At 39.0% G+C, this 27,394-nt stretch overlaps 1 protein-coding gene across 4 annotated transcripts in view; it reads left to right on the forward strand.

Annotated features, from left to right (window-relative positions):
- Positions 1–1,337: 1,337 nt before the first annotated feature.
- Positions 1,338–27,394, forward strand: part of col7a1 (collagen, type VII, alpha 1) — a 131,943-nt gene continuing 105,886 nt past the window's right edge. For 3 of the 4 annotated variants that reach the window (XM_058403524.1, XM_058403525.1, XM_058403527.1), the window contains exons 1-9: positions 1,338–1,615; positions 16,570–16,640; positions 16,879–17,059; positions 20,057–20,213; positions 20,668–20,761; positions 21,160–21,318; positions 21,401–21,558; positions 23,841–23,970; positions 24,095–24,214. In XM_058403524.1, coding sequence (XP_058259507.1) covers positions 16,577–16,640; positions 16,879–17,059; positions 20,057–20,213; positions 20,668–20,761; positions 21,160–21,318; positions 21,401–21,558; positions 23,841–23,970; positions 24,095–24,214 — 1,063 coding nt within the window. In that variant the 5' untranslated portion in view covers positions 1,338–1,615; positions 16,570–16,576. Of the gene's footprint in view, positions 1,616–6,259; positions 6,408–16,569; positions 16,641–16,878; positions 17,060–20,056; positions 20,214–20,667; positions 20,762–21,159; positions 21,319–21,400; positions 21,559–23,840; positions 23,971–24,094; positions 24,215–27,394 lie in introns of those variants that run through there. The other variant, XM_058403526.1, reaches the window with a different exon arrangement.

The raw sequence follows: 27,394 nt of genomic DNA on the forward strand, positions 1-27,394 counted from the left end.
GCTATGTGTTGTATTAAACTCTCTCTCTCTCTCAATAATTACAGCTAATTATTTCACCAAGAAACTAGAAAGCATAAACTTTTCTGTTCCTAAACCCACCACATTAACAAGATATTTTATTTTGTTAAACATCATGTTTTTAAGTCAGTTTCTTAGGTCATGTGGTTTGTCTGCCGTACAACTTCCTGTGTATGAGCTGTTACTATAGAAACATATTTAAATGAGTGCATTAAGATGAAAATATCACTCATGCTAAAGTCTAAACTACTTTATACAACGAAAAATTTGACAGCAAACTAATGCACACTTTCTGACAAATCAGAGAATTTGATCACATTGTGGTTTACAAACACACACACACACACACATATATATATATATATATATATATATATATATATATATATAGTGTATGTCTTTCTTCTTCTTCTTCTTCTCCATCTTCATCATCTTCTTCCAGAGCACATTGGTGGGTGCAGACTCACATTCCTCAAAGTAATTACTGAATAATTTGGGGTGTGTGTGTGTGTGTGTGTGTGCGCAGTTTAACGACACCCAACATCAATCATTTGATTATTTTCCTATAACAGCGTGTGCTGGAGTGTTTTATTCCTCTTACACCACTCCATAGATGTCATCAGTTACAATCTGTACAATGTTCTCACTTTGTAGCTCATTCTGGGAGTTTCTGTTCTATTCTCTCAACAGATCCTAAATTTACCCTGGAGTGAATGAGACAGAAAAAAATACGTCGAGAAACGGTCGCAAGGAAAACTTTTACCACAGTAACAGTCGCAGAGTTACCTCCGACTCTGACACTGGAGACTTCCTTCTGTAAGTGTGAAACAAACATCTTATTACAGAAAACATGCTTTCGTTTGTTTATATAGCGCATCCACAGGATCGGCTGTAGAGAATATAACAGAATTAATAATTCTGACCAATCAGATTCAAGATTTAAGCTAGGTATAGTAATTATATACAGTAATTTTCAGCTATTTTTTTAATATATAAAAGCGTTTGTTATGCACACACACACACACACACACACACACACTTTCTTCACAAAAACCGGATTGGTTTTTAGTTGTCTGAAGTCAATAACCAGAGAAACACACTCATAAATCGAAAGCTAACGCTAAAAGTCATGGAATTCCTAATTGCTTATTTTACCTGAGAGAAAAAAAAGGGCGCGAAAGGAACGTTATTTAATTTCCCGCCCTCTGATTGGCTGGAGTGTCATTTTCGGTAGGCAGAGTCGTCAGGGACACAGAAACGATCCCCGAAGGGGGGGGGGGTGAAAAGGAATGGAAGGAGGGGAGAAAAAGAGAGTTAGAGACTTAGCTGCAGGCACACACGGCACACGGACAAGTCTGGACTGTAGTCCCGGAGAAAGCCGGGAGAAACAGTGCTGCTGCTATATCGGTTTATATGAGGCTCGAAACGACACTCTAAAGTTTTTGCACAGAGAGAGAGAGAGAGAGAGAGAGAGAGAGAGAGAGAGACAGAGAGAGGCTACCTGGATGTTAATGGGCGCACGAGACATTAAGTGAAGCTTGTCTTTGTGTGAGGATTATGCCTCAGGTGAACTGACAGACTTCTGCACCTTTCACAGGTAAGTTCCAGCTTTTCAACAGCAACCTTAGTGCAAATGTTTTAGCACAATATAAGTCTGAAAATATCGAGGAAAGTGGTTTGCACCTTTAATTAGAGGGGTGGGATAATAATAATAATAATAATAATATTAATAATAATGTTTAAAAGAGGGGCAGTTGGAGTTCAAGCAAAGTTAACGAGCTAGATGATTTATGAGAGCAGTTTTAGGAGGCAGCTCTGAAGATACCTGGTCCTGATCCTATAGATAATGGATTTTACGCTTAGTTATTGCTGTTCCTACAGAAATCGTTTCCTAACGCTTTTTACCGGATTGTGTGAAAGAAATAATGGTCAATTTGGAGCAAAACATTCACACAAAACTAACTTTAATAAGACGCAAATGGTGTAGTAATGATATTAGGATACTGTAGTGGAGAGATTAGGATCGCTTCATGATTCGTGTTCAGATTAAAGTTTTAGTTTTAGATTAAAACCTTGCATTAAAAGTGAGAAATGGACTCGTTTTTACAGCTATACAAACCAAACAGCGTTGATAAGCTGAGTGTAATATATAAAATGTATTAATTAACAGTTTTTAAGAAAAGAAAAAACATGTTTATTTCTTATGATTCCCATAAACCTAAACAATATAAAGAAACGGCACTTCCGGGTAAGTGTATAAAATGTAAACGTCTGATGAATTCTGGATTCTGATTGGTTGATTGATTTGAAGTAACGCAGAAGTAATGTAAAAAAAACAAAAAGCTCTATGATTATATTCTAATGTATTATAATGCACTTCTTCTTCTTATTTATTTATTTATTTATTTAATTACATAATTAATTAATTAATAATAATAACAATAATAATAATAAGTGCGTTTTAATACATTGTAATATAATTATAATATATTATTTAATATATTAATTATAATTAATTATATAATATAACCATATTGTTAACTTTTATGGAGGGAGTCTCCGGCATTCAAGTTAATGTTGTGTCATTTTTTTGACAGTTTACGTTTTTTTTTTCTTGCGATTTATTATTAAGTTGAAGATTTGCAACAAGAGAGAAAAAAATGTGAAGAAACGACTGTTTATAGCTGCTACAGAGCAGGAACTGGTTTCCTGGACATTAAACAGCCATCCATCCGTCCATTTTCTATACCTGCTTTATTCCTAATTAGGGTCACGGGGGTCTGCTGGAGCCTATTCCAGCACACACTGGGCAAAACACAGGGATGAGAACATGCAAAATCCACATGTAAGGCCCCGGCCCGTTCAAACCCAGGATTAGACCCCACAACCTTTTTGCTGTGAGGCAACAGTGCTAGCCACTAAGCCACCCTAGACTTTAAACAGGCATCCAAAAATATTACAAATCTTAACCGCATCAAATTCTATAACTTATTTGGCCGTATTGTTTAAGATGTTTCGGATATTTTGAGGTTGTGGTTATGGAGGTAGCCCGATTTTTGTCTCTCTTCCACACTCTGGAGTGTTGTGATTATTATATTGCCACGTGTTACAGCTGCAACATGCCTTGACGTATATTAAAAGCACACTCTTGTGCACCTGAAGAGAAGCGAATATTATGTTTATACAGCTTTCTGCCTCGTTCTTTTTCAACTCAGGACCATTTAAGAAAACATTAGACAAATGAAATCGAAACTCGACGAAATCAAGATTCTCTGGAGCAATTTTGTCACGATGGACTAGTTCAGAAAGGTCTTCATTCCTGTGTGTAAGTGCGAGTGTGTGAAGATTGCTCTCTGGCTGATGTGATACACACCTGTCGATGCACGCTTTTTTCATTTTCCCCCAGAAGCCAAAAATTTACTTTGCTCCTGTTTCGGTTGTGTACATGTTCAGCATCGAGTGTCTTTGTCACGTCTCACTCCACGGTGGTGGTTAATAATGAAAGTAGGCACTCGGGACTTTAAGAATTTGTAGTGTTTCTGAAGGATTTCTGTTTTTTAGCCCATTAGGGGTGATATACTCAGAAAAGTTGCAAAAAAAACAAAAACGTTTCTTTTTTTTCCACACAAATGTTTGTATCTTCAAAGTAAATGTCGATATTGAACCCATTCCTGCTCTCTGAGATGTCCTCCAAGTGCTTCTTCATCGAAAAAGCAGCTCAGATTTGATCTTCAACCAGTAAAATTCTGTGTAAGGTTCTCCAACAGAGGGAAAAACACACGTCTAAAACACACTGATTCGTTTTAGATGAGCCTGAACATCATTCACTTCTTAATTCTGGTCCGTTTCTATTCTGAACATCACTGTACTGCTGTTAAAGGAGTCATAAAGAGCTGCAGGAAGACCAGAAGACCATCGCTTTGGCAAAGAAATGAAAGAAAAACGAAAAGAAAAGAAAAAACAACTGACAGATTGACAGCAGTGATGATGTTTCATGTTTATTTTTCCTGAGAAATAGCACAAGTTCAGTGCAGCGTTACACCCAGAGGCACACTGTTAGAGGAAACTAATCAACAATGCTGAGGTGCCATGAAACTTTGTGACAGGATCCTAGGATATTTCAGTGATGAATCGTGCAATTTATTAAACGCAAAACAAGTTTATGTTTTAACAACAGTACAAGTTCAGTTTAAGGCTTTCTCTCACCAGGCTCTCATGGCTCTCTTTCTCTCTTTCTTAGCGTGAATAAGACAAAAAAACACAACAACCACAACAATTTCTCATTAAACATGGTTGCATTTTTTCCCTCAGAGTTACACAACACTGACGCTGGAGACTCTTTCTGTAACAGAAAAACACATTTATTTCCAACAACAGGTTTATTTTTACTCTTAGATTATTTACTGTATCTCAAAGCCCATATGAATGAGCTGCCTCTGAAATCTTCTGACCAATCAGAATCAAGAACTCAGCAGAGGTCTATAACAGATTGATGTGTTTATTAGCATCGTAGCGATTTCTCTAACAAGTTGCAGTACAGTTTGTTTTGTGTGACACACACTTTGTATTTCTATTTATTTTATTACTGTGTAAGGCGGTGAGTTCAGTGTGTGGCGCTCTGGTTCATGTTAAAAAAGCTTTTGGAGGATTTCTACACATCCTGGACAGCAGACATATTCGTGACCTGAGCCGAAACCGTGAGATTTTTCACACTCAGATGAACACACCCTTGTGGTGTGTCGAGTTCTTGCTATTTCAGACCGATGTTACTCTCTGGGGCTGTTTTATACAAACTGTTTAACTATATTTATCAACAATTCCTTTTTTTTTCATGTATAGAATTGGGAATATTTTTAGCTCATTGTCTGTTTTAAAGGCCGGCAGAGACAGGGGTGGACAACTCAGTAAGCTGTTAGTCTTTTGTAGTAACCTGTTTTTCTTCATTTTAAAAAAATCTTTTAGCAATGTTTGTAGATTATGGTATTAATGTTGTTTTACATTGATGGTTGGATGATGGGATTGGGATGGATTTTACATAATCATAGTAGAACCTCGGCATACAAATGCCCTCCGAATTTTCACCTTAAGAATTGACATTTTGTCATTTTGTCAAATTTTGCATCGGCATATGAAGTATTTTCGGCATGCGAAAGAACCGAATGCTGGCTCAGTTCGTCCAGGAGTTGGGGAGCCGTTCAAAACTTGTTTACGTCAGTGGAAAGCCAAGCGAAGCAAGTTTACGAATTTTACGATTATTTTTTTCAGTCAGCGAAAGCTGTTAAAGAGTCAACCCACCATACCAACGTTGCCTTCGCTATGCTTTCAAAAGCTAGGTGATTTTCCGGGTGTTTTTTTGTTGACAGATTGGTGGTGTGGGTGCTCTGTTCTATTTTTAGCCCAAACTTGGTTGCACGACTTCCTGTGAGGAGCCTTGACATGGAATGCTTGGCTTGGGTCAGTTCATTGTAAGCAGCTGTACAGTGTACATACGCTTCATATTGGGAATATTGGTCATGTTTTTGGGCGTCTGGAACGGATTATCTGCATTTACATTATTTCTGATGGGAGAATTCGTTTCGAAATATACATTTTAACCTTAAGAACTCGCCTCCAGAACGGATTAAATTCCTATGCCTAGGTTCCACTGTATACTCATTAAGTTTATTGTCCAAAAAACAGCTTTAGAGAGCTTCCCAAACTTCCCAATCCCACCATCACCTTCTGCACTGTGTCTAATTAGTGTATGATTATGAGGGACGATCAGATCAGAATCATGTGGAACTGTAGTTCTTCTGCAATAACTCAGTGACCTGAGTTTGTTGTGTCTTGCTTGTGTCCCAACAAACAAACATGCAGTTAGCATTTTATTAGAAATCTGAAACCTGCTGAATAAAGAACCCCAGAGTGGATAATGTAATGATGTGAGGCTATATTTAGACGACGACGGGGTGTACCGGAGTTGAACCGTGTCTTCAGGCCAATGTCCGATCTCAGCAGCTGTGATTCAGCCTCTCCGTCTCCTCTGCTTCATCACTTCAATCTGTTCCAGCGTGTTTCTCATTTCAGTCTTCTGCCCTGCTTTTATTTATCTGCTCATCTATTTACCCCCACACTTATTCATTGAAATATGTGCAACAGATGCAGTTCTGCAGCGGAGGAAATGCCGCCTCCCCTCACACTCCGTGTAAAACGATCCGCTGTTAGCCTGGATGTTTTTATTCGACTCTTTTTCTCTTCCTGAGGTCTGTGTTGTGGCTTTAGTGCTGAATGCTCAGCGTGCTTCCTGTTTGTGCTAGACCTTTCAATACTCAGCCGAAACATTGGTGCAAAGAAAGACACGTGGGATTATTAGGAAGGTCGTATATGTGACGTTTTGCCTTGCCAGATGTGTGAGTACACAAACCTCTTCCTGTTTAATTATATGCCTTGATCTCATAGATAACTCTATGCCCATGTGTCCAGAACTAACACATGCACACATTTCTATAGAGTTTTATAAGCAGATTAATTACTGTGAATAACTAAAAGTTTTCCCGTAAACATTCCCACGCTTTTCCCCCAAAAATGTTATTTCCTCCTGTTTTTCCTTGTGTCCATGTTGATGATTGAACATCTTCATCATGTCTCACTCCACAGTGGAGGTTAATATGAAGCTCATATGAAAGTAGACACTCAGGACTTTAAGAATTTCTAGTGTTTCAGAAGGATTTCTGTTTTTAATGAACTTACTAGCGGTGAGATATTCATAGAAATGTTCCAAAACTGTTCCCCACACAAATGTTTGTATCTTCAGAGTAAATGTTGATATCAAACCCATTCCTGCTCTCTGAAATGCTCCAAGTGCTTGTTCTAAAAAGCAGCTCAGATTCGATCAACCAATAAAATTCTGTGTAAAGTTCTCCAGCAGAGGGAAAAACACACTGAAAGCCGGTAGACTCGTTTTAGTCTGTTGGATCGGATCACACGGGCCAGCCTTCTCTCCCCACGTGCATCAATGAGCCTTGACTGCCCATGACCCTGTCACCGGTTCACCACTGTTCCTTCCTTGGACCATAGATACTGACCACTGCAGACCGGGAACACCCCACAAGAGCTGCAGTTTTGGAGATGCTCTGATCCAGTGGTCTAGCCATCACAATTTGGTCCTTCATCAAACTCGCTCAAATCCTTACGCTTGTCCATATTTCCTGCTTCTAACATCAACTTTGAGGAAAAATGTTCACTTGCTGCCTAATATATCCCACATATATATCTGGCCATGCCCCCTTCTATTTCCACAGTGCTAGCTTACATTCCTCCAAAGATGGTGTACAAACCGTCTGATAACCTTTAATCAGCTTTGTCAGAAGAAGCGTGGCCATGAGTAGGATTCTGCTTTCAGTCAGCAGAAAGATTCAGACGTTACACAGACCTTTAATACAAAACACTGGCTAAACATTCGTCTGGGGACAGCCTGTGGGGTGGTGATGCTCTTAATTACCCTCTAAGGAATGTCAGCTTTTCTTCCCTCGCATTTTTTTCTCTCACTTTTATTTCATTGTCAGATTTTAGGGTTATTGTCCAACCGTTTGTAGCCCTGCACTCCTCCATGCTTTCATCCTCCTCTATTGTTTTTCCCTCCGTTCTTTCTGACCTGATCTGACTTTTCAGATCACCAGAAAACTTGTCGCCCGGAGCGATGTGATCTTCCTGTTCAACTAAATCACTGTTTAAAGAAACGACTCTGACACAATAATTACACAGCTGAAAAGTCCAGTGATTACATTCGAACGTCTGAGACGCTGAAACATCTGATAATAAAGAGCCAGGATTCGGATATGAGCAGTGTGTCAAAACAAATAACCCTGGAAATTAAACCAAATGACCAGCAAACTGTCCAGAGAAGAAATATAACACAGAAGCCTTTTATTTCTCTCTGTAAGTACAAGCATTTCATTAAAGCGTGGTAAATGAAGGGTTACGGATGAGAAAGATTATGTGATGGATACTTAACGAAAGATATAAACAGGAATAAACTGTACATCAAAAAAGAACAACAATCATCAGTATTAAACCCGAAGCTAACTGTGAGTCTTGCACAAAGAAACTCGGAACAGACAAAAAATATTTCAGAAAATCATACACACAAAACTCATTATTTTACTAAATATATATAAATAACAAAAACAAGATGCAAGCCAATGCTTAAACTAATCAAATCAATCTGTTTACAGATGAAGAGAGCTTAAGGTTTTATTTAATGCAGATTTACATAAACACCCGCTTTGTCTGTACGTTGTTTTGTTTGTTTGTTTTTTAATCCAGTGTGTGTTCAAATTTACATTTATGTATAAATTTAGAATAAAAAGAGATACAATAAAAATAAAGAAATAAAATTGTGCACACATAGGAAAGGGAAAAATGGTACAGAAAATAAATAAATGAATGAATATTAAAATGATTAAATAAATGAATGCATGAATGAACAAATAAATAAATAAATAAATAAATTTGTGGGCTAGATATAGAACAAAAAATAGAATAAAAAGAGATACAATAAAAATAGAAATAGAATTATGCACAAGGAGGAAAGGGGGGAAGGTATAGAAAATAAGTAAATAATAAAATAAATAAATAGAGAGAGAGAGAGAGATCAATAAATACATCTGGTTGCACAAATAGAATAAAAATAAAATAGAATTATGTTCACAGAGGAAAGGGGGATAAAGGTATAGAAAAAAAAAGAACAAAAAAATAAATAAATGAGCAATTGAATGATTCATGAATTATTTATAAAATTAATCAAAAAAGTATTATTATTATTAGTATAAGTAGTATTATACATTATAAAAAATGTAATAAAAAGAGCTACAGTCAAAATAGAAATAGAATTATGTGCACAGATGCAAGAAAGGAAAAGGTAAAGAAAATAAATAAATGAAAGAGGAAATAAGTAAATAAATGAACATTTGAATGATAAATAAATAAGTAAATAAATAAAATATGTAAAAAAATCGCAAGAAATGTTTTTTTTTTTTAGTTTTGGGAAAAGGTTCATGATAAAATCACCTGAATTGTTGAGCTGAATTCACGTTTGTTATCCATCCATCACCCACACTCAGAGTCCAAATAAATAAAAATAAATAAATGAAAAATAAACAAATAAATAAAAGAGCCCAAATAAATCAGCACCTCAGTCTGTATTTTACCTCGTCATCCTTTTGTTCCTCAAAAAAAATAAAAACAACAATCACAAAATCTGAGTGTTGTCTCAGGACTTCCTTATCCTTATATTTATTACTTTTCCTCCATTAACCCTGTCTTTTCTTTCTTTTATCCTTCCACTCGGGGAGTTGATGCGTGAATCAGCTTGTTTGCTCTGTGTTCAGTTTTCATACTGAATCCATCCGGCTGTGTTGTTTTCATCGTCACGTTTCAGCAAAGATAAAACCTGAAACCTTCTCTGTTATTTCTCCATCACTTCGTTTGATATAAAACATGGCGGCTAACCAGAGTTGAGTTCTTCTTTTTTGTTTACTGCCATTATGTTACTCAGCTATCTAATTAAGACACAGTATGATGATCAACATGTAGGATAAGTTTCTGAAAGAGTTAAAGTCGTTATATTACATCGTTATAGGATATTCTGTATGCTTTGTGGATGCTGTATGTAACAGAACATGTCTAGTAAAGTTTTAAAAAAGTTTTAAAAGAGGGTGATTTGACCTGTGATGGACTGGTGACCTGTCCAGGGTGTACCCCTGCCTTTCGCTCAATGTGCACTGGGATAGGCTCCAGCAGATCCCCGTGACCCTGATTAGGAATAAAGTGTGTATAGAAAATGGATGGATGGATGGATGGATGATTTGAGCAGGATGACAAATTTTACTCTGATAAAAAAAAAAACCTTGTTTAACATTAACACACGAGTTTTCATTCATCCAGCATGATTTGATGGTGTATTTTCAAATCTCTGACCCCAAGCTAACACCTGAGCTGAGAATCAAACCCCTGATGCTGATGTTTCACAGCAGACACATGAGCACTTTAATGTAACGCTGTAGTTTCAGTGTAGTCCCATCAGCACCAGAATCCTCCTGAGACTCCACACTGGAACACCATCCATAGTTTTGCTGATTTGCTGAGAGGTGTCTGAGGAAAGGAAGGAGAGGATGAGTTGAGTGTTATCCACGTAGCAGTGGCATAACAACCGGTGTGAGGATATGACATCACCAAGAAATAGAGGATAGAGGCAGAACAGAAGAGGACTGAGTACTGAGCCTTGTGGGACACCAGTGGAGATTCTGCATGGAGCTGATGTCGATCCTCACGGTGAAGCCTGTGCTGTCAGTACTGCAGTCATGGAATACAAAACTTCTTGAATTTTGTTCCTTATTTAGTTGCTATGTGTTCAGAGCCTGAATGGAATGACATCCTGCCCAGATGTGATGTTACAGTTAACATCTGTCATGCTGATGGTCTAAAGGACCTGAGATAGTAATATTGCTTAAATACTAACAGCCTACAGAAGGACTTCTGTTCTTATATCATGGGGAACTTCACTGCTGTGAAACTAATCTCGTTTTAAACAATCGTATTATGTCCAAACAGACACTCTCAAAAATATTGGCACCCTTGGTTAAAGAAGGATATATCTTGTTGGAAATTAGCTTAATCACATTCTGAACATCTGAAAGAAAGCTAACTTGCAGGACTGGGGCGATATGATGATATGATATTGATATTGTGATAGACTTTTTGGAGATATTCAACTGAATTAAAATGGAGCAGGTTATGTGATGTTAAATTTAAAATTCTTAATAAAATAAATAAATGAAGTATAAGGTTTCAAATTTTATTGTCTTTTTTAAAATAATTTTTTTCTGTAAATACAAAATGATTTTTTAAAAATTATTTAAAAATATTCCTTAACATTACTGTGCAGCTACTATGTTGTGTAGTGTAGTAAATCTTTGAGAATCGTGATATGATGGACTGTATTTTAGTCTTCTTGCTCACTAGGCTTTGGATGATGATTGTTGTTGATCTTTTGGCTGCTTCCTTGTGTGAGGGGCCGCCACGACAGACCAACCGGTCAGCACGACAACTCGGCACAGGTTTTATGCCGGATGCTCTTCCTGACGCAACCCTCCCATTGTTATCCGGGCTTGGGACCAGCACTGCGTGTAGTGGCTTGGGTTTGGGCATTGGTTGGGAATTGAACCCAGGCCAAGCCACCAATACCCCCTTGGGTAGTGATTAATTTATTAAAAAATTTGTGCTAATAACTCATTAGGTTTATTTCCAGTCCTGATTTCAGATTAATTATAGATTAATACAGGTATATGTCTGGCCACACCCCCTTTTTCCTCTTGAGTCAGCCTACATACCTCCAAAGGGACATAGTGGGACGATGGCACACTTATCCAGATCTTGCTGCATTCTACATCCTCTCTGTTCTTCTCATTCGCCTCTCATCCCACAGGTTTCCGATGCCTCAGGGATCGGAGGCGGCCATGTCAAACGTCAAAAACCTGATTCTGTGGTCAATGATTTCTTTCTTTAGTGCTATGTCCTGCTGGAAGATCCCATCACAACTCGGTTGTATCTCTTGGGCAGGATCTGATCTGATTTGTCCTCTGCACCGACTCGCGTGTGTTTTAGCAGATGCTAACATTCCTCAGGTTTTGCTTCCAGCGAAGAGAAGGAATCTTATATATGAAGTGAAGTCATGTGCAGTTATAGATGTATTCATGATTTATTCGAATGATGGATAACCTTTAACTTGGAAAGTAGCAAAGCTTATAGATTGATCATGTGCATACATGTACATACACACACACACACACACACACACAAACACACACACACGTAATCACATACTCAGCTGTAGCAGTAGGTGACCCCCAGGTGTGTTGAGCTGAACCCCTCAGCAAAATCACAGGTGTGTGTGTGTGTGTGTGTGAGACTCGGAATGTCAGGATAAAGATGGCAGTACATCATAGCCCTCAGAAAGTCAAGTTCCAACTCAGCTAATAGTAAAAAAAATTCAACTGAATAAATCCAACATGTCATTAAACACGGAGACAGGGCATAAGTGAGAGAGATAGAAAGTCACATGACTCTTTCTGACCAATCAGAACCCTCATATAAACACTCTGCTGTGACTGAAAGGACATCGGGAACATGGAATATAAATTTCCCAGGAATTCTGAGCATGAGGTGGGAATACACCAGGATGGGACACGAGTCGATCACAAGCTTCCGCATATTCACACACACACACACACACATTTGTGTGTGTGTATATGTGTATGTGTAGGTGTGTGTACAGATGTGTGTATGTGTGTGTGAAGATGTGTGTAGGTGTGTGGGTGTGTGTATAGGTGTGTGTGTAGGTGTGTGTAAAGATGTGTGTGTATAGGTGTGTGTGTGTGTAGGTGTGTGTGTAGGTGTGTGTAGATGTGTGTGTGTGTGTGTGTGTGTGTAGATGTGTGTGTGTGTAGGTGTGTGTGTATAGATGTGTGTAGGTATGTGTGTGTGTGTAGGTGTGTGTGTGTAGATGTGTGTGTGTGTAGGTGTGTGTGTATAGATGTGTGTAGGTATGTGTGTGTGTGTGTATAGGTGTGTGTGTAGAAGTGTGTAGGTATGTATGTGTGTGTGTGTGTGTAGGTGTGTGTGTATAGATGTGTGTAGGTATGTGTGTGTGTGTGTGTATAGATGTGTGTAGGTATGTGTGTGTGTGTGTGTAGGTGTGTGTGTGTGTGTATAGATGTGTGTAGGTATGTGTGTGTGTGTGTGTAGATGTGTGTGTGTGTGTATAGATGTGTGTAGGTATGTGTGTGTGTGTGTGTGTGTGTAGGTGTGTGTGTGTGTGTGTAGGTGTGTGTGTGTGTGTGTGTGTAGATGTGTGTGTGTAGGTGTGTGTGTGTGTGTAGGTGTGTGTGTGTGTGTGTGTGTGTAGATGTGTGTGTGTGTGTGTGTGTGTGTGCAGGTGTGTGTGTATAGATGTGTGTAGGTATGTGTGTGTATAGGTGTGTGTGTAGGTATGTACACTATATTGCCAAAAGTATTCGCTCACCTGCCTTGACTCGCATATGAACTTAAGTGACATCCCATTCCTAATCCATAGGGTTCAATATGACGTCGGTCCACCCTTTGCAGCTATAACAGCTTCAACTCTTCTGGGAAGGCTGTCCACAAGGTTTAGGAGAGTGTTTATGGGAATTTTTGACCATTCTTCCAGAAGCGCATTTGTGAGGTCACACACTGATGTTGGACGAGAAGGCCTGGCTCTCAGTCTCCGCTCTAATTCATCCCAAAGGTGTTCTATCGGGTTGAGGTCAGGACTCTGTGCAGGCCAGTCAAGTTCCTCCACACCAGACTCTGTCATCCATGTCTTTATGGACCTTGCTTTGTGCACTGGTGCACAGTCATGTTGGAAGAGGAAGGGGCCAGCTCCAAACTGTTCCCACAAAGTTGGGAGCATGGAATTGTCCAAAATGTCTTGGTATGCTGAAGCATTAAGAGTTCCTTTCACTGGAATTAAGGGGCCAAGCCCAGCTCCTGAAAAACAACCCCACACCATAATCCCCCCTCCACCAAACTTTACACTTGGCACAATGCAGTCAGACAAGTACCGTTCTCCTGGCAACCGCCAAACCCAGACTCGTCCATCAGATTGCCAGATGGAGAAGCGCGATTCGTCACTCCAGAGAACGCGTCTCCACTGCTCTAGAGTCCAGTGGCGGCGTGCTTTACACCACTGCATCCGACGCTTTGCATTGCACTTGGTGATGTATGGCTTGGATGCAGCTGCTCGGCCATGGAAACCCATTCCATGAAGCTCTCTGCGCACTGTTCTTGAGCTAATCTGAAGGCCACATGAAGTTTGGAGGTCTGTAGCAATTGACTCTGCAGAAAGTTGGCGACCTCTTCGCACTATGCGCCTCAGCATCCGCTGACCCCGCTCCGTCAGTTTACGTGGCCTACCACTTCGAGACTGAGTTGCTGTCGTTCCCAAACACTTCCACGTTCTTATAATACAGCTGACAGTTGACTGTGGAATATTTAGGAGCGAGGAAATTTCACGACTGGATTTGTTGCACAGGTGGCATCCTATCACAGTTCCACACTGGAATTCACTGAGCTCCTGAGAGCGACCCATTCTTTCACAAATGTTTGTAAAAACAGTCTGCATGCCTAGGTGCTTGATTTTATACACCTGTGGCCATGGAAGTGATTGGAACACCTGATTCTGATTATTTGGATGGGTGAGCGAATACTTTTGGCAATATAGTGTATGTGTGTGTGTGTGTGTGTAGGTGTGTGTGTATAGATGTGTGTAGGTATGTGTGTGTGTGTGTGTGTAGGTGTGTGTGTATAGATGTGTGTAGGTATGTGTGTGTGTGTGTGTGTGTGTGTAGGTGTGTGTAGGTATGTATGTGTGTGTGTGTGTGTGTAGGTGTGTGTGTATAGATGTGTGTAGGTATGTGTGAGTGTGTGTGTGTGTGTGTGTGTGTATAGGTGTGTGTGTATAGATGTGTGTAGGTATGTGTGTGTGTGTGTGTATAGGTGTGTGTGTAGGTGTGTGTAGGTATGTATGTGTGTGTGTGTGTGTGTGTAGGTGTGTGTATAGATGTGTGTAGGTATGTGTGAGTGTGTGTGTGTGTGTGTGTGTGTATAGGTGTGTGTGTAGGTGTGTGTAGGTATGTATGTGTGTGTGTGTGTGTGTAGGTGTGTGTGTATAGATGTGTGTAGGTATGTGTGAGTGTGTGTGTGTGTATAGGTGTGTGTGTAGGTGTGTCAGTAGGATTCAGCATGGTGGATGTTGTGAGTGTTATGCTACAGGTTTAGACTCCTTCAGCAGCTTCAGGGCATCGAGTCACATAAAACCAAATCAAACACTGCAGACGGATTCGAACTGAACCAGATAAAAGGTCCTGAAGTTTTTCCACCCAGCAGACGTGAGAGTCACAGGAACATGGAGCTCACAGTTACTCATTATCCGTCTCTGATGCTTTGATGACACGTTTATGTAGCTGCAGGTTAGTCTGATCTCCCTTTCACCACAGAACAACAGGACATTGTTCAGCCCAGCCTGCGAGACCTCTGTATGACTGGTGTTTATTCCAGGCTTATGATCAGTAGGAAGCTGCTCGTCTTTTACTTCGGCAGAAAATCGCAAGAGGCGACATGCTTCAGCATCCTGACCGCCTTCAGGCGATCGTACACGATCCCTACATCTGCTCCTTTAATAACAAACTCATCATCGCTAGTTACAGTGAAGAGCTGAAACACAGCCATGATGTGCTGTAGCTCTGACAGCTCATACACAATGTTGCCAAAAGTATTAGGACACCCCTCCAAGTCATTGTTGTTATTCAGGGGTTGGGCTCAGCTCCTTACTTCCGGTGAAAGGAACTCTTAATGTTTCAGCTTCATACCAAGACATTCTGGACAATTTCATGCTTTGTGGGAACAGTTTGGGGATGACCACATGTCCAACATAACTGCACACCAGTGCACAAAGCAAGGTCCATAAAGACACGGATGAGTGAGTTTAAACTTTGGTGTGGAGGAACTGCACAGAGTTCTGACCTCAACCCCATAGAACACCTTAGAGCAGAGACTGCGAGCCAGGCCTTCTCGTCCAACATCAGTGCCTGACCTCACAGATGCGCTGGTGAAGGCAGACGTCCCAAAGCTTTTGCTAATATAGTGTACACTATGAATAGCTTCTTGTTTCTATAGCAACAGCTGGGTCACAGAAACATATATGGTGGATTTGTCCACGTAAACCAAATCATGTTTAATGGTTGAGGTTGTGTGAGGAGAGATTTATTAACTTGTAATTAAAGCAGTTATTTCCTCATGGAAGGAGGTGTAGGTATGTGTATGTATAGGTGTGTGGGTGTGTGTAGGTGTGTATAGGAGTGTGTGTGTGTAGGTGTGTATAGGAGTGTGTGTGTGTGTAGGTGTGTATAGGAGTGTGTGTGTGTGTAGGTGTGTATAGGAGTGTGTGTGTGTGTAGGTGTGTATAGGAGTGTGTGTGTGTAGGTGTGTATAGGAGTGTGTGTGTGTGTAGGTGTGTATAGGAGTGTGTGTGTGTAGGTGTGTATAGGAGTGTGTGTGTGTAGGTGTGTATAGGAGTGTGTGTGTGTGTAGGTGTGTATAGGAGTGTGTGTGTGTAGGTGTGTATAGGAGTGTGTGTGTGTGTAGGTGTGTATAGGAGTGTGTGTGTGTAGGTGTGTATAGGAGTGTGTGTGTGTGTAGGTGTGTATAGGAGTGTGTGTGTAGGTGTGTGCAGGTGTGTGTGTGTATAGGCATGTGTAGGTGTGTGTGTGTGTGAGTGTGTGTGTGGGTGTGTCTCATTCGGAGGTTAGGATTGGTCACCATTGGGGCAGTGTTTACGTATCGGTGTGTTGCATGCTGGGTATTTAAATCATGGACTGTAAGTGATACAGTTCTGTAGAAAAGAATATGATATAATGTGTGATTTGCAGCTGTGTTTTTGATTTGCCTGTAAATGACCGTGTGTGTGTGTGTGTGTGTGTGTGTGTGTGTGTACAGTGTAAAGATGTGGCCCCGGGTTTTGGTGGCTGCTGTGTTGCTGTTCCTCCCAAGCAGATCAACAGCTCAAGGTAACGACTTCCACACCAACAGCAGTGTTATAGCGTGAGAATGGAAAAATAAAGGAACAATTAAAATGGATGGTACATGAAAAGGAACAAAACTTTTTACGTAAAGTACTGAGTACCAAAATATACAACGTAGAGAAATCAAAACAAATTGACATTATTATATTATTGGATATTAAGAGCGACGGAAAAATCTCAGCTACGGCTCATGCTGGCCTTTGTGTTGATTCTCCAAACGCAGGAACATGTGATAATGTGGGCGCGGCGGATATCGTGTTCCTGGTGGACGGCTCTTCCAGTATTGGACGGACCAACTTCGCCCTGGTCAGGAGTTTCATGGCGGGGATCATCAGACCCTACGCTAAAGCAGTGGGAGCCGCGGGAATCCGGGTCGGAGCCGTGCAGTACAGCGACACAGCCAGGTCCGTGTGGAATATGTTGTTGTTTATACAGTTTAATATTAAGGGAAGTTTATGGTGAGATTCAGCAGCAGTTTAGAAAAGAGGTTGCCATAGAAACGCAGAGGTATTGGTGGTTTATGAAATGTTTAGGTGTGGAAACTTAGTATGCAAAGCAAAAATATTTCACTGTTCTGTAAAGAATATGTGACAAATCTTCTTCTTCCTCTTCTTCTTCTTCTCTTTCCTCTTCTTCTTCTTCTTCTTCTTCTTCTTCTTCTTCTTCTTCTTCATCTTCTTCTTTCTTTCTCTTCTTCTTCTTCCTCTTCTTCTTCTTCTTCTTCTTCTTCTTTTTCTTCTCCTTCCTCTTCTTCTTATTCTTCTTCTCCTCCTTCCTCTTCTTCCTCTTTTCTTCCTTCTCCTCCTCTTCTTCTTCTTCTTCTTCTCCTTCCTCTTCTTCCTCTTTTCTTCTTCCCCCTCCTCTTCTTCTTCTTCTTCTTCTTCTTCTTCTTCTAAAAAAGGCCTGTGTGTGAGGGTGTGAATGAGTGTGTGTGAGCATGTGTGTGTAGGCGTGTGCTTGTTAGTGTGTGGGTGAGTATGTGTGTGTGTGTGTGTGTCTGTATGAGTGTGTGAGGGTGCGTGTGTGTTTGTGTGTGTGTGTATGAGTGTGTGAGGGTGCGTGTGTGTTTGTGTGTGTGTGTGTGTGTGTGTGAGGGTGCGTGTGTGTTTGTGTGTGTCTGTATGAGTGTGTGAGGGTGCGTGTGTGTTTGTGTGTGTGTGTCTGTATGAGTGTGTGAGGGTGCGTGTGTGTTTGTGTGTGTGTGTGTGTGTGTGTGTGTGTGAGTGAGTGAATGAGCGTGTGAGTGTGTGTTTGTGTGTGTGTGAGTGAGAAAGTGAGCGTGTGAGGGTGTGTGTGTGTGTGAGTGAGTGAATGAGTGTGTGTGTGTGTGTGTGTGTGAGTGAGAAAGTGAGCGTGTGAGGGTGTGTGTGTGTGTGAGTGAGTGAATGAGTGTGTGTGTGTGTGTATGAGAGAGAGAGAGAGAGAGAGAGTTGTTTCATGTTGCAGATTTGGGGGTTGTGTGAATTGAACTGAATTGAACTGAATGAATACCTGTAAGAGTTCCAGCTCTGTTAGAAGGTTCAGCTCTGTCTCTGCTCTGTTACAGCTGCACCGTGTGCTCACTCTCTGCTCTTTAGGGAGACATGATTTATGATGATGATGATTTATGATGTTGATTTATGATGATTTACTCTTTATTTTTTGTCACATATGCATTACAGCACCCTGAAATACTTTTCTTCACATATCCCAGCTTGTTAGGAAATCAGGGTCAGAGCACAGGGTCCTGCTCAAAGGCTTAACCACTGCAGCCTGCTAGTGCTGGGGCTCGAACCTCAGATCAGCACTCTGGATCGATCTAAGAGCTGAGATCTGGTCTTACTACTAAGGAAACTTCATGAGTTACACTTAGGTCTTATGTCGACTGGCTCCTAATGAGCAATTTACAGTAATAATAAACAACAACAACATTTTATCCTACAAAATGAGGACTAATTTGTGTACAAGATTAATTGTGCACACAAAAGATGGGTATGTTAAATGTGTACAGTGTGAAACCTTGCTCTGTTACAGCTAGTCGCTTAGCAACAGAAACCTAAACAGCGCCTCTGTCAGGCGGGGGGAAATACGTCACACTGAAAAATTAGCGGAAGTCGGATATCGAGGAACGAACTTCTGGTTGACTAGATGACAAAAGCTGTGAAAGATCATGAACAGGACCTGCTGGAATGCAGAAGCTCAGACCTGAACTGTTTTCCTCACTGATAAAAGGGAAAGTGTGAGACGAGTCTTTATTTAAAGCGACCGCACGCTGGATTTACCCAATCAGAGTTGTTGATACGCGATTATGTAAATGAGAAGAAGATTAATCCCGGGTTCAGGAATGTAGAGTGTGAAAGGTCAGATGATGAAGAGTCAGGATTCAGTGTTAACACCGGGGAAAGGAGGAGCAGTGTGAAACCTCCAACTACACAAACCCAGGATTCCCTTTACACGGCGTTTACTAGGACCCAGGGGAAATATTTTGTGTGTGAGAAGGTCTCATGTGTACAAGAGGTACAAGTAAGGGGTTTGTTCTTGAAAGCCACAGTATAATTCGCTATAATTTTGTCTTCATGTATCAGCAGCAGACTTCTACTACTTTCTCTACTACTCTACTGCTACTACTTTCCCTTTGGTATTCATATTACCATGTAGTGGTTTTAAGTGTTTGGCTTTATGAATACAAAATTTAAAGTAAAATACAAGACATAGTCATCTGATTTATTTTGCTGTGCTATTGATAGAGACAGTGGTGGTGGCTTTCAGCTGCTCTTGTGGCACAGGTCTCCATCTTTTGCTGGCTTCGGCAGGAAGGAATTAGAGTTAAATCTATAATGAACTCTGAAATTATGCTGATTTATAAGTTACACCTACTCTCGACTATGAACATCTGTAGAAAAGGCATTATTTATGATCTCACTCTGCGGGGTCGCCAGGATGAGATGTTTGAGTCCGGTTCCTTTCAAGGTTTCTTCCTCGGATCATCTCGGGGAGTTTTTATATCAATTAATCTAAAATATTTCAATTTAATTTCAAAACTTGGCCATTTTTATATTCCTATAAAGCTGCTTCGAGGCAATGTCCATTGTTAAAAGCGCTAAACAAATAAAATGGAATTCTCACAGAGATTGTGTGAACAAAGTGATTCTTCGTGTGTAAATCGTCTACAACGTACCCAGCTTGTGTGTGCGGCATTCACAATTTAGTGCTCTTTTTTGGAGACTTTATAATGAATTGATTGATTTCACACACGTTTACACTGAAGTGACTTCTCACATTAGACTTGGGCTCAGTTCATCTGTCGCAAAGTCACGCAGAAATCCCACTAATAATTATAAGAAATGTAAAAGAAGACACATCTGGAGGGAAATCTAGTTTATCTTCACTCTGTGATGCTTGAAAACGTCTGTCGTCCTCAGGGTGGAATTTACCTTCACTACGTATCTGAGCGGCACAGAGCTGCTGAGCGCCATCGAGAACCTCAACTATAAAGGAGGAAACACTCGCACCGGAGCCGGCCTCAAATACATAGCAGATAACTTCTTCAACCCCAGAACCACCAGAAACGTGCCCAAGGTGAGCCGAGGATCGCTTTCAGGAGAACCGCTGGAAAAAATTTTCAAATTAAAATCTGAAACAAACTTTAATCCAAATTAAATACACTCATAAGCATTTTACTGGATTATACAAATCACACTTTTTTGATAATTAATAATTAATATTTTAATTCACATTATTTTAATATTGACAATTATATATTTTTGTAATATTTTAAAATGTTATTTTATTTTTTATTTATTTATATACATTTAATCTTTTTTATTTTTTTACATTTTCTAATATTTAATTAATTATAATATTTTAAATTTTAATATCTTAATTGTTGTTTTGAATTTTACTACTGCCAATAAAAAAACAAAAATAAATAAATAAATAAATAAATAATATGGCTATATTAAATAATAAACAATATTTATTTATTTATGTACATTTTTTAATCAGCATGTCTCTCCTTCTCCTCTTATCCAAGCTTGCGATCCTGATCACAGATGGGAAATCTCAGGACAGTGTTCAGGAACCTGCTGAGAAACTGCGCAGCTTAGGAGTCAAGATATTTGCCGTGGGTGAGAACTGCATCTCGGACGGATTTTTCTAGAGATAGCAATATTTTTTTAGGCCCTAATACAGATCCTAAAACTATGAAGATCAGCTGAAGATTTTCATACTGAGCTTTAAAATTATTTTTCTTTTAAGAGAAACAACATGTAGCTAAAAAAGTGACTTTTACAAAACAGTAACTTTTTAAATTCAATTAAAATAAAAAAAAAATAAAAAAAATCACTTTCAGAAAATCATCTCTGATTCTAAGGTTGTAATTTTCTTTCTCTGATATCTGATTCTCTGATGAAATCTCAAATTATTTCATTCAGCATTTCAACATGTTCTTTTTTCCTTTTTGTTCAATGTCGTCGTTGATCTGCTGGTTCGTCTCTCTCTCTCTCTCTCTCTCTCTCTCTCTCAGGTATAAAGAGTGCAGATCAGAGAGAGCTGGAGCTCATCTCCTCACCTCCTCAGAGTGAATTCACTTCCTTCATCGAGAAGTTTAAGGATCTCAGCTCTCTCTTGCCCACGCTGTCTCCTCGTGTCTGTTCGGCGTCCGGTGGCACCTATTCGAGCGACGGTAATCAGAAACTAAACGATTGTTCACTGTGTGTTTAAAGACGTTTTAAAACTCACCTCGGTTTGTCTGCTTTCGTTCTCAGCTGCCTTCAGCGGCCCGGCTGACTTGAAGTTTACAGAGGAGACCTCTAATTCGATTCGGTTCAGGTGGACGGCTGCAGGAGGGCCAGTAACGACTTATCTGGTCCAGTACACGCCACTGTCCGGTCTGGGGCAGCCGTTAACAGCCGAGCTGCGACAGGTGAGAGGCGGCTGTGACTGTTTGGTCTTGTTGCTGAATAATGAGTAATAAATGTTCATTTTTATTTCCTCGTCAATTTTGTTCACTGGTAACTGATTCCCCTGGCTTTGATCTACCATGTGGTTCACATGTCCTGCTGTAGTGTGTGTGTGTCTGTGTGTGTGTGTGTGTTGCTGGATACCAACTATACTTAATTTGTTGTTATAGACTGTGTTATTGAATTTTTTTTGAAAGAGAGAGAGAGAGAGAGAGAGTTTAAATAGGTTCAGGCCACGCCCACTTCTGCTTCAGGTCTAAATATAGATTTTAAATTAAATAAGTAAATAAATGGTTCAGGCCATGCTCACTATATATGCTCACAGATATAGATTTCAGAAAAGCCATCAGTTCAGCCCATGTCCACTTCTAGTTCAAATCCAAATATAGGTTATATAATAGAGATCAGTTTAGGCCACACCCACTTCTGGGTCAAATTCAGATATAGACCAAAAAAAAAAAAAAAGAAATCAGTTCAGGCCAAGCCCAAATTTAGTACATATTCATATACAGATTTTTATAAAAAAAAAAAAGAAGAAAAAAAAAGGTCTGTTTAGGCCACGCCCACTTCCAGATTAAATTCAAGTATAGATTTTATCTGTTTAGGCCACGCCCACTCCTAGATCAAATGTGAATGTAGATTTTATAAAAGAGGTCTGTTTAGGCCACGCCCACTTCTAGTTCACGTTTGCATATAGATTTTATAAGAGAGCTCAGTTTAGGCCACGCCCACTTATAGATCACAGTCAAATATATATTTTAGAAGATAGGTCTGTTTAGGCCACGCCCACTTCTAGATCAAATCTCCTTATAGATTTTATAAGAGAGACTTGTTTAGGCCATGCCCACTTCTAGTGCAAATCGGCATATAGATTTTATTAGAGAGATCATGTTTTACATTTTAGGCCACACCCACTTTTGACTTAAATCTGCATTTAGTGGAAAAATTAACAACAAAAAAAGAAATTCTTTAAGTCACTTCCACGTCTGGGTCATATTCAGATACAGCTGTGTATAAGTTGCCTCGGAAATGACACATCTGTACTTGATATGTTGAAGTCTGTGGGGCTTGTGTTTAAGAGCTATATTATATTTTATACCATTGTCTCTGTAATGACATTTATTGTAGTTTTTCACGCTGTTTGTCAGTGATTTATATTTAATTATAATTAGGGAACTTTGTGTTGGTGTGAAAGACCAGACTCTGATCCCAACACAGTGTTTCACTGCTCTTATATCAAAGCAGTTTGTAAACACTGGACAACTTGTTAAATTTAGACATTATATATATATTTTTTTACGTTAACACGATGGTATATTCATAAAACATGTTAGTTCTTGTTATCACGTGATATTAAAGCAGCTTTCTGTCCTCACTCTTGTAATTAATAATAAAAAAATAAAACCTGAATTCACATGTTCTGGACCTGTCCACAATTAGAGATTGATATTTAACACCCTCTCTGGATGGTTCTTCGACACAGATTAGAGCCAGAACGTCTTGTGTCATTATTTGGAGTGGCTCCAAAGGAGGAATGGTTGTCAGCATCAGTGCTCAAAATCCTTGCCTTCTCTTCTCAGTTGGCACCTAGAGCCATCCTAATAAAACAGAAGGATCCCCTCCCACCCACACATATTCAGTGGATTAGAGAAATGACGTCTTGTCTCTACCTTGAAAAGATTAGGTACTCATTAAGACGATTGGAAAAAAAAAACTTCCTTAAGGCGTGGCGCCCTTTCATTGATTATGTTGACCATTTTAGATAATTATTATTGATTTTTTTTCTTTCTCCCCCCCTTTTATTTTATTTTATTTTATTTTGTTTTATTTATTTATTTATTTATTTATTTATTTATTTATTTAAATAATTTTTGTAATTCTTATCGGAATTAATGCACAGCATGAGCACTACTCTAGGGTTTTGTTGGTAAGGGCTGGGGGTTTATTATATGTATATTGAAAATTCAATAAAAATATTAAAACCAAAAAAACAGAGAAACCAAAGTGTACAGTCATGACTAAAGTTACACCTTTACAAAGCAGGGTGACTTTGAAGACTCTGGAGACTCCTTCCATAAACTGTAAATAATAATATTTGAATCTAAACACACTTCGGAAATCTCAGCACAAGTTCTGGCAAGCCTAGCTGAGAAGACTAGCTGAGTCACAGTGTCTCAAATCTACCCAGATCCAGTCAACATAGGTTATGCACTGATCACGTCTCTGATGTTTTTCTGACTCTCAGGAGACGGTGCCAGCCAGTCAGCAGGCCTACTTGGCGCGAGATCTTCGCTCAGGCACAGACTACTTAGTGTCGGTTATCGCCCAGTACCCCAACAGCGTGGGCGAGTCCGTGTCTGCCAAAGCTCGAACTAGTGAGATGAAACAGAACATGCACAGCTTCAAATACATGCCCATGCTTGAACTAATAATAGCACCAATTCTACTACAGGAGAGAGTGTTATAAAGGCATAATAAACTTTAATTCCTTCTTCTCAGGGTCTGTGCAGGGCGTGGCCACGCTGCGGTTGGTACAGGCAGGGTTCTTTACTTTAGCTCTGGCATGGGACCGTCCTTCTGGTTCCATACAGGGCTACAGGATTGCATATGGACCCCAAGGTAACACACACACACACACATGTATATATATATATATATATATATATATATATATATATATATATATATATATATATATAGAGAGAGAGAGAGAGAGAGAGAGGGAGAGAGATATTATGTTAACATATTTGTTATATTTGAATAATTCAATGTGCGTTACATTAAACACACTTTCCATTGTGTCGCGATTATAAACCCTTTTTCTCCACATGTTGGTCTTTTGACCTCAGATTTAAATGCAATATGATGAAAATGTCATTTGAGGTCAATATTAAATACCCACATATGAGAAACATAAATGGCAGCTTTTTCTTTCACATTTTACAGGCCTTCAGGGCCTGCTGGACTAGGTGTTTGGGTGTACAACCTTACATAAATGTGCATTTGGCGTTTTATTTATTTATTTGTTTGTTTGTTTGTTTGTTTAAATTGGACAGGATTCATGGTGGGAGGTTTATTTTATTTATTTATTTATTTATTGTTTGTTTACATGGGCCATGATTCATAGTGCGAAGTCTATTTATTTATTTATTTATTTATTTATTTATTTATTTATTTATTTATTTATTTAAATTGGCCAGGTTTCATAGTGGAGGGTTTTATTTATTTATTTACTTATAATGTTAAAATAAGAAGGAAAAAATGTTGACTGTTACGTGACCCACACATTATACAAATAAAAAATTTTCAAAAATAGTGCTTTGTCAGCTTAACCTTCAGCAGAGTTCATGATGTGCTAACGTGTACGGTTTAGCTGTAGCACTTTTTTTTTTAATTCGTTTTTTCTCTACACGTTGTTTTTCTGACCTCAGATTTAACTACAGACTAAAGCTCTATTCAGAATAAGCAAGAGTTAAATGAAATAATATATAAAAACACACCAACTCAGTTTTAGGCTAATGGGATCCTAAGTCTCTTTCCTGTTGAACCAGTGTTAATATAATTCACTGAAAGAATGTTAAAGCACTTTTCTCTGGATAAGAGAAATGCCAGAAATGTAAATGTATCTTCAGCTCATTTTTCTTGCGCTTATTAAGTATTAAGTCCAGCGCCACTGTCTGACATTTGCGTCTATAACATGCCACACTGAAATTTAGTTTAGTTTTAGGCTGTAAATATGCAATAATGTTATTAGAGGTTTATATTAAAAACACAAACAAGAGTGTTAATAGTGCTTGGTCAGCTTTTCCTTCAGCAGTGTTCATGGTGTCTCTAAGAAGACTCTGAATTCAGCTGAAACCCTTTTGTTTATTTCATTTCATTTCATTGTCTGTGTCTATCTGATCTATCCTCGGGTCACGTGGAGCCTGTGCCTATCTCAGGTGTCATCGGGCATCAAGGCAGGATACACCCTAGCCCCCATCGCAGGGCACACACACACACACACACTTATTCACTCACGCATTCACACACTACGGGCAATTTAGAGACTCCATTAAATGTTTATCATCTTATTTATATATTATCATATTTGTTTTACGTTTATAAATTGTCTCTTGTTTTTATGTTACATTGCTTTTAGGTTTAAGAGAGGTATAAGTGCACCCACATGACCCATCTCTGAATAAACTCAACCCCCAGAGAGTCTTTCCCTCTGATTCTTCTGTAGGAAAACATTTGTATTAAAATATCCAGGAAGTGGCTGAAGTGTTTGCGCCTGAGAGTGCTTTTGTTCTGCAGTGAATAGTGTCTCTAAAGGGCATTATCCGCCCGTTGTTCGGATCCTGCGAGCAGTGTTTGGCTTGGCAGCTCTTAATAGGCCAGGATAGGTGTGTCTATATTTAGCCGGGTCTGTGGGTTTGATATGTACGTGTTGAGAAACGTCTGACCCGGTCCAGGTGTCTGTTGCTGGCGCATGCTGCAGTGTAAATATATTTAATGTGGCATTTAAGGTGAAACCCTGCCACGCGGTTCTGCTGTCTCATAAGCATCTAAGTGCAGGAGTCATGTCTTGAGCTTCATGTCTGCGCCTGCAAGGTTTGATCCCAGGCATTCCCGGGATCTCTGCACGGCTTTGATAATCCGTCACAAAAAAATGTTAAGAAGATGGTTCTTTTTGTCCTGTTAGTTCCTTGCATATGTTTGTATATGCAAAACGCGACAAAGTGGAGCTGCCAAATACAGTCAGAGTGCGTCTAGGGACACAAAATAAGCCAGGGATTAGTTACAAAATGCTCTGCTTGAGGTGGAAAGCTGATGTGAAGCATTAGAGCAGCTTGAGACATAGAAAATAGAAAATTCAATGCATTTTGAGGGAAAAACATTTATTATGAGGCATTAACATTTATCCCTAACATTTATCTCTAACATTTATCCCTAACATTTATCTCTAACATTTATCTCTAACATTTATCCCTAACATTTATCTCTAACATTTATCCCTAACATTTATCTCTAACATTTATCTCTAACATTTATCTCTAACATTTATCTCTAACATTTATCTCTAACATTTATCCCTAACATTTATATCTAACATTTATCTCTAACATTTATCTCTAACATTTATCCCTAACATTTATCCCTAACATTTATCTCTAACATTTATCCCTAACATTTATCCCTAACATTTATCCCTAACATTTATCCCTAACATTTATCTCTAACATTTATCCCTAACATTTATCTCTAACATTTATCCCTAACATTTATCCCTAACATTTATCTCTAACATTTATCCCTAACATTTATCTCTAACATTTATCCCTAACATTTATCTCTAACATTTATCCCTAACATTTATCTCTAACATTTATCTCTAACATTTATCCCTAACATTTATATCTAACATTTATCTCTAACATTTATCCCTAACATTTATCTCTAACATTTATCCCTAACATTTATCCCTAACATTTATCTCTAACATTTATCCCTAACATTTATCTCTAACATTTATCCCTAACATTTATCCCTAACATTTATCTCTAACATTTATCTCTAACATTTATCTCTAACATTTATCCCTAACATTTATCTCTAACATTTATCCCTAACATTTATCTCTAACATTTATCCCTAACATTTATCCCTAACATTTATCTCTAACATTTATCCCTAACATTTATCCCTAACATTTATCTCTAACATTTATCCCTAACATTTATCTCTAACATTTATCCCTAACATTTATCCCTAACATTTATCCCTAACATTTATCTCTAACATTTATCCCTAACA

This window comes from Hemibagrus wyckioides, linkage group LG11 (genome assembly GCF_019097595.1).
Source record: "Hemibagrus wyckioides isolate EC202008001 linkage group LG11, SWU_Hwy_1.0, whole genome shotgun sequence".
Taxonomy (NCBI): domain Eukaryota; kingdom Metazoa; phylum Chordata; class Actinopteri; order Siluriformes; family Bagridae; genus Hemibagrus; species Hemibagrus wyckioides.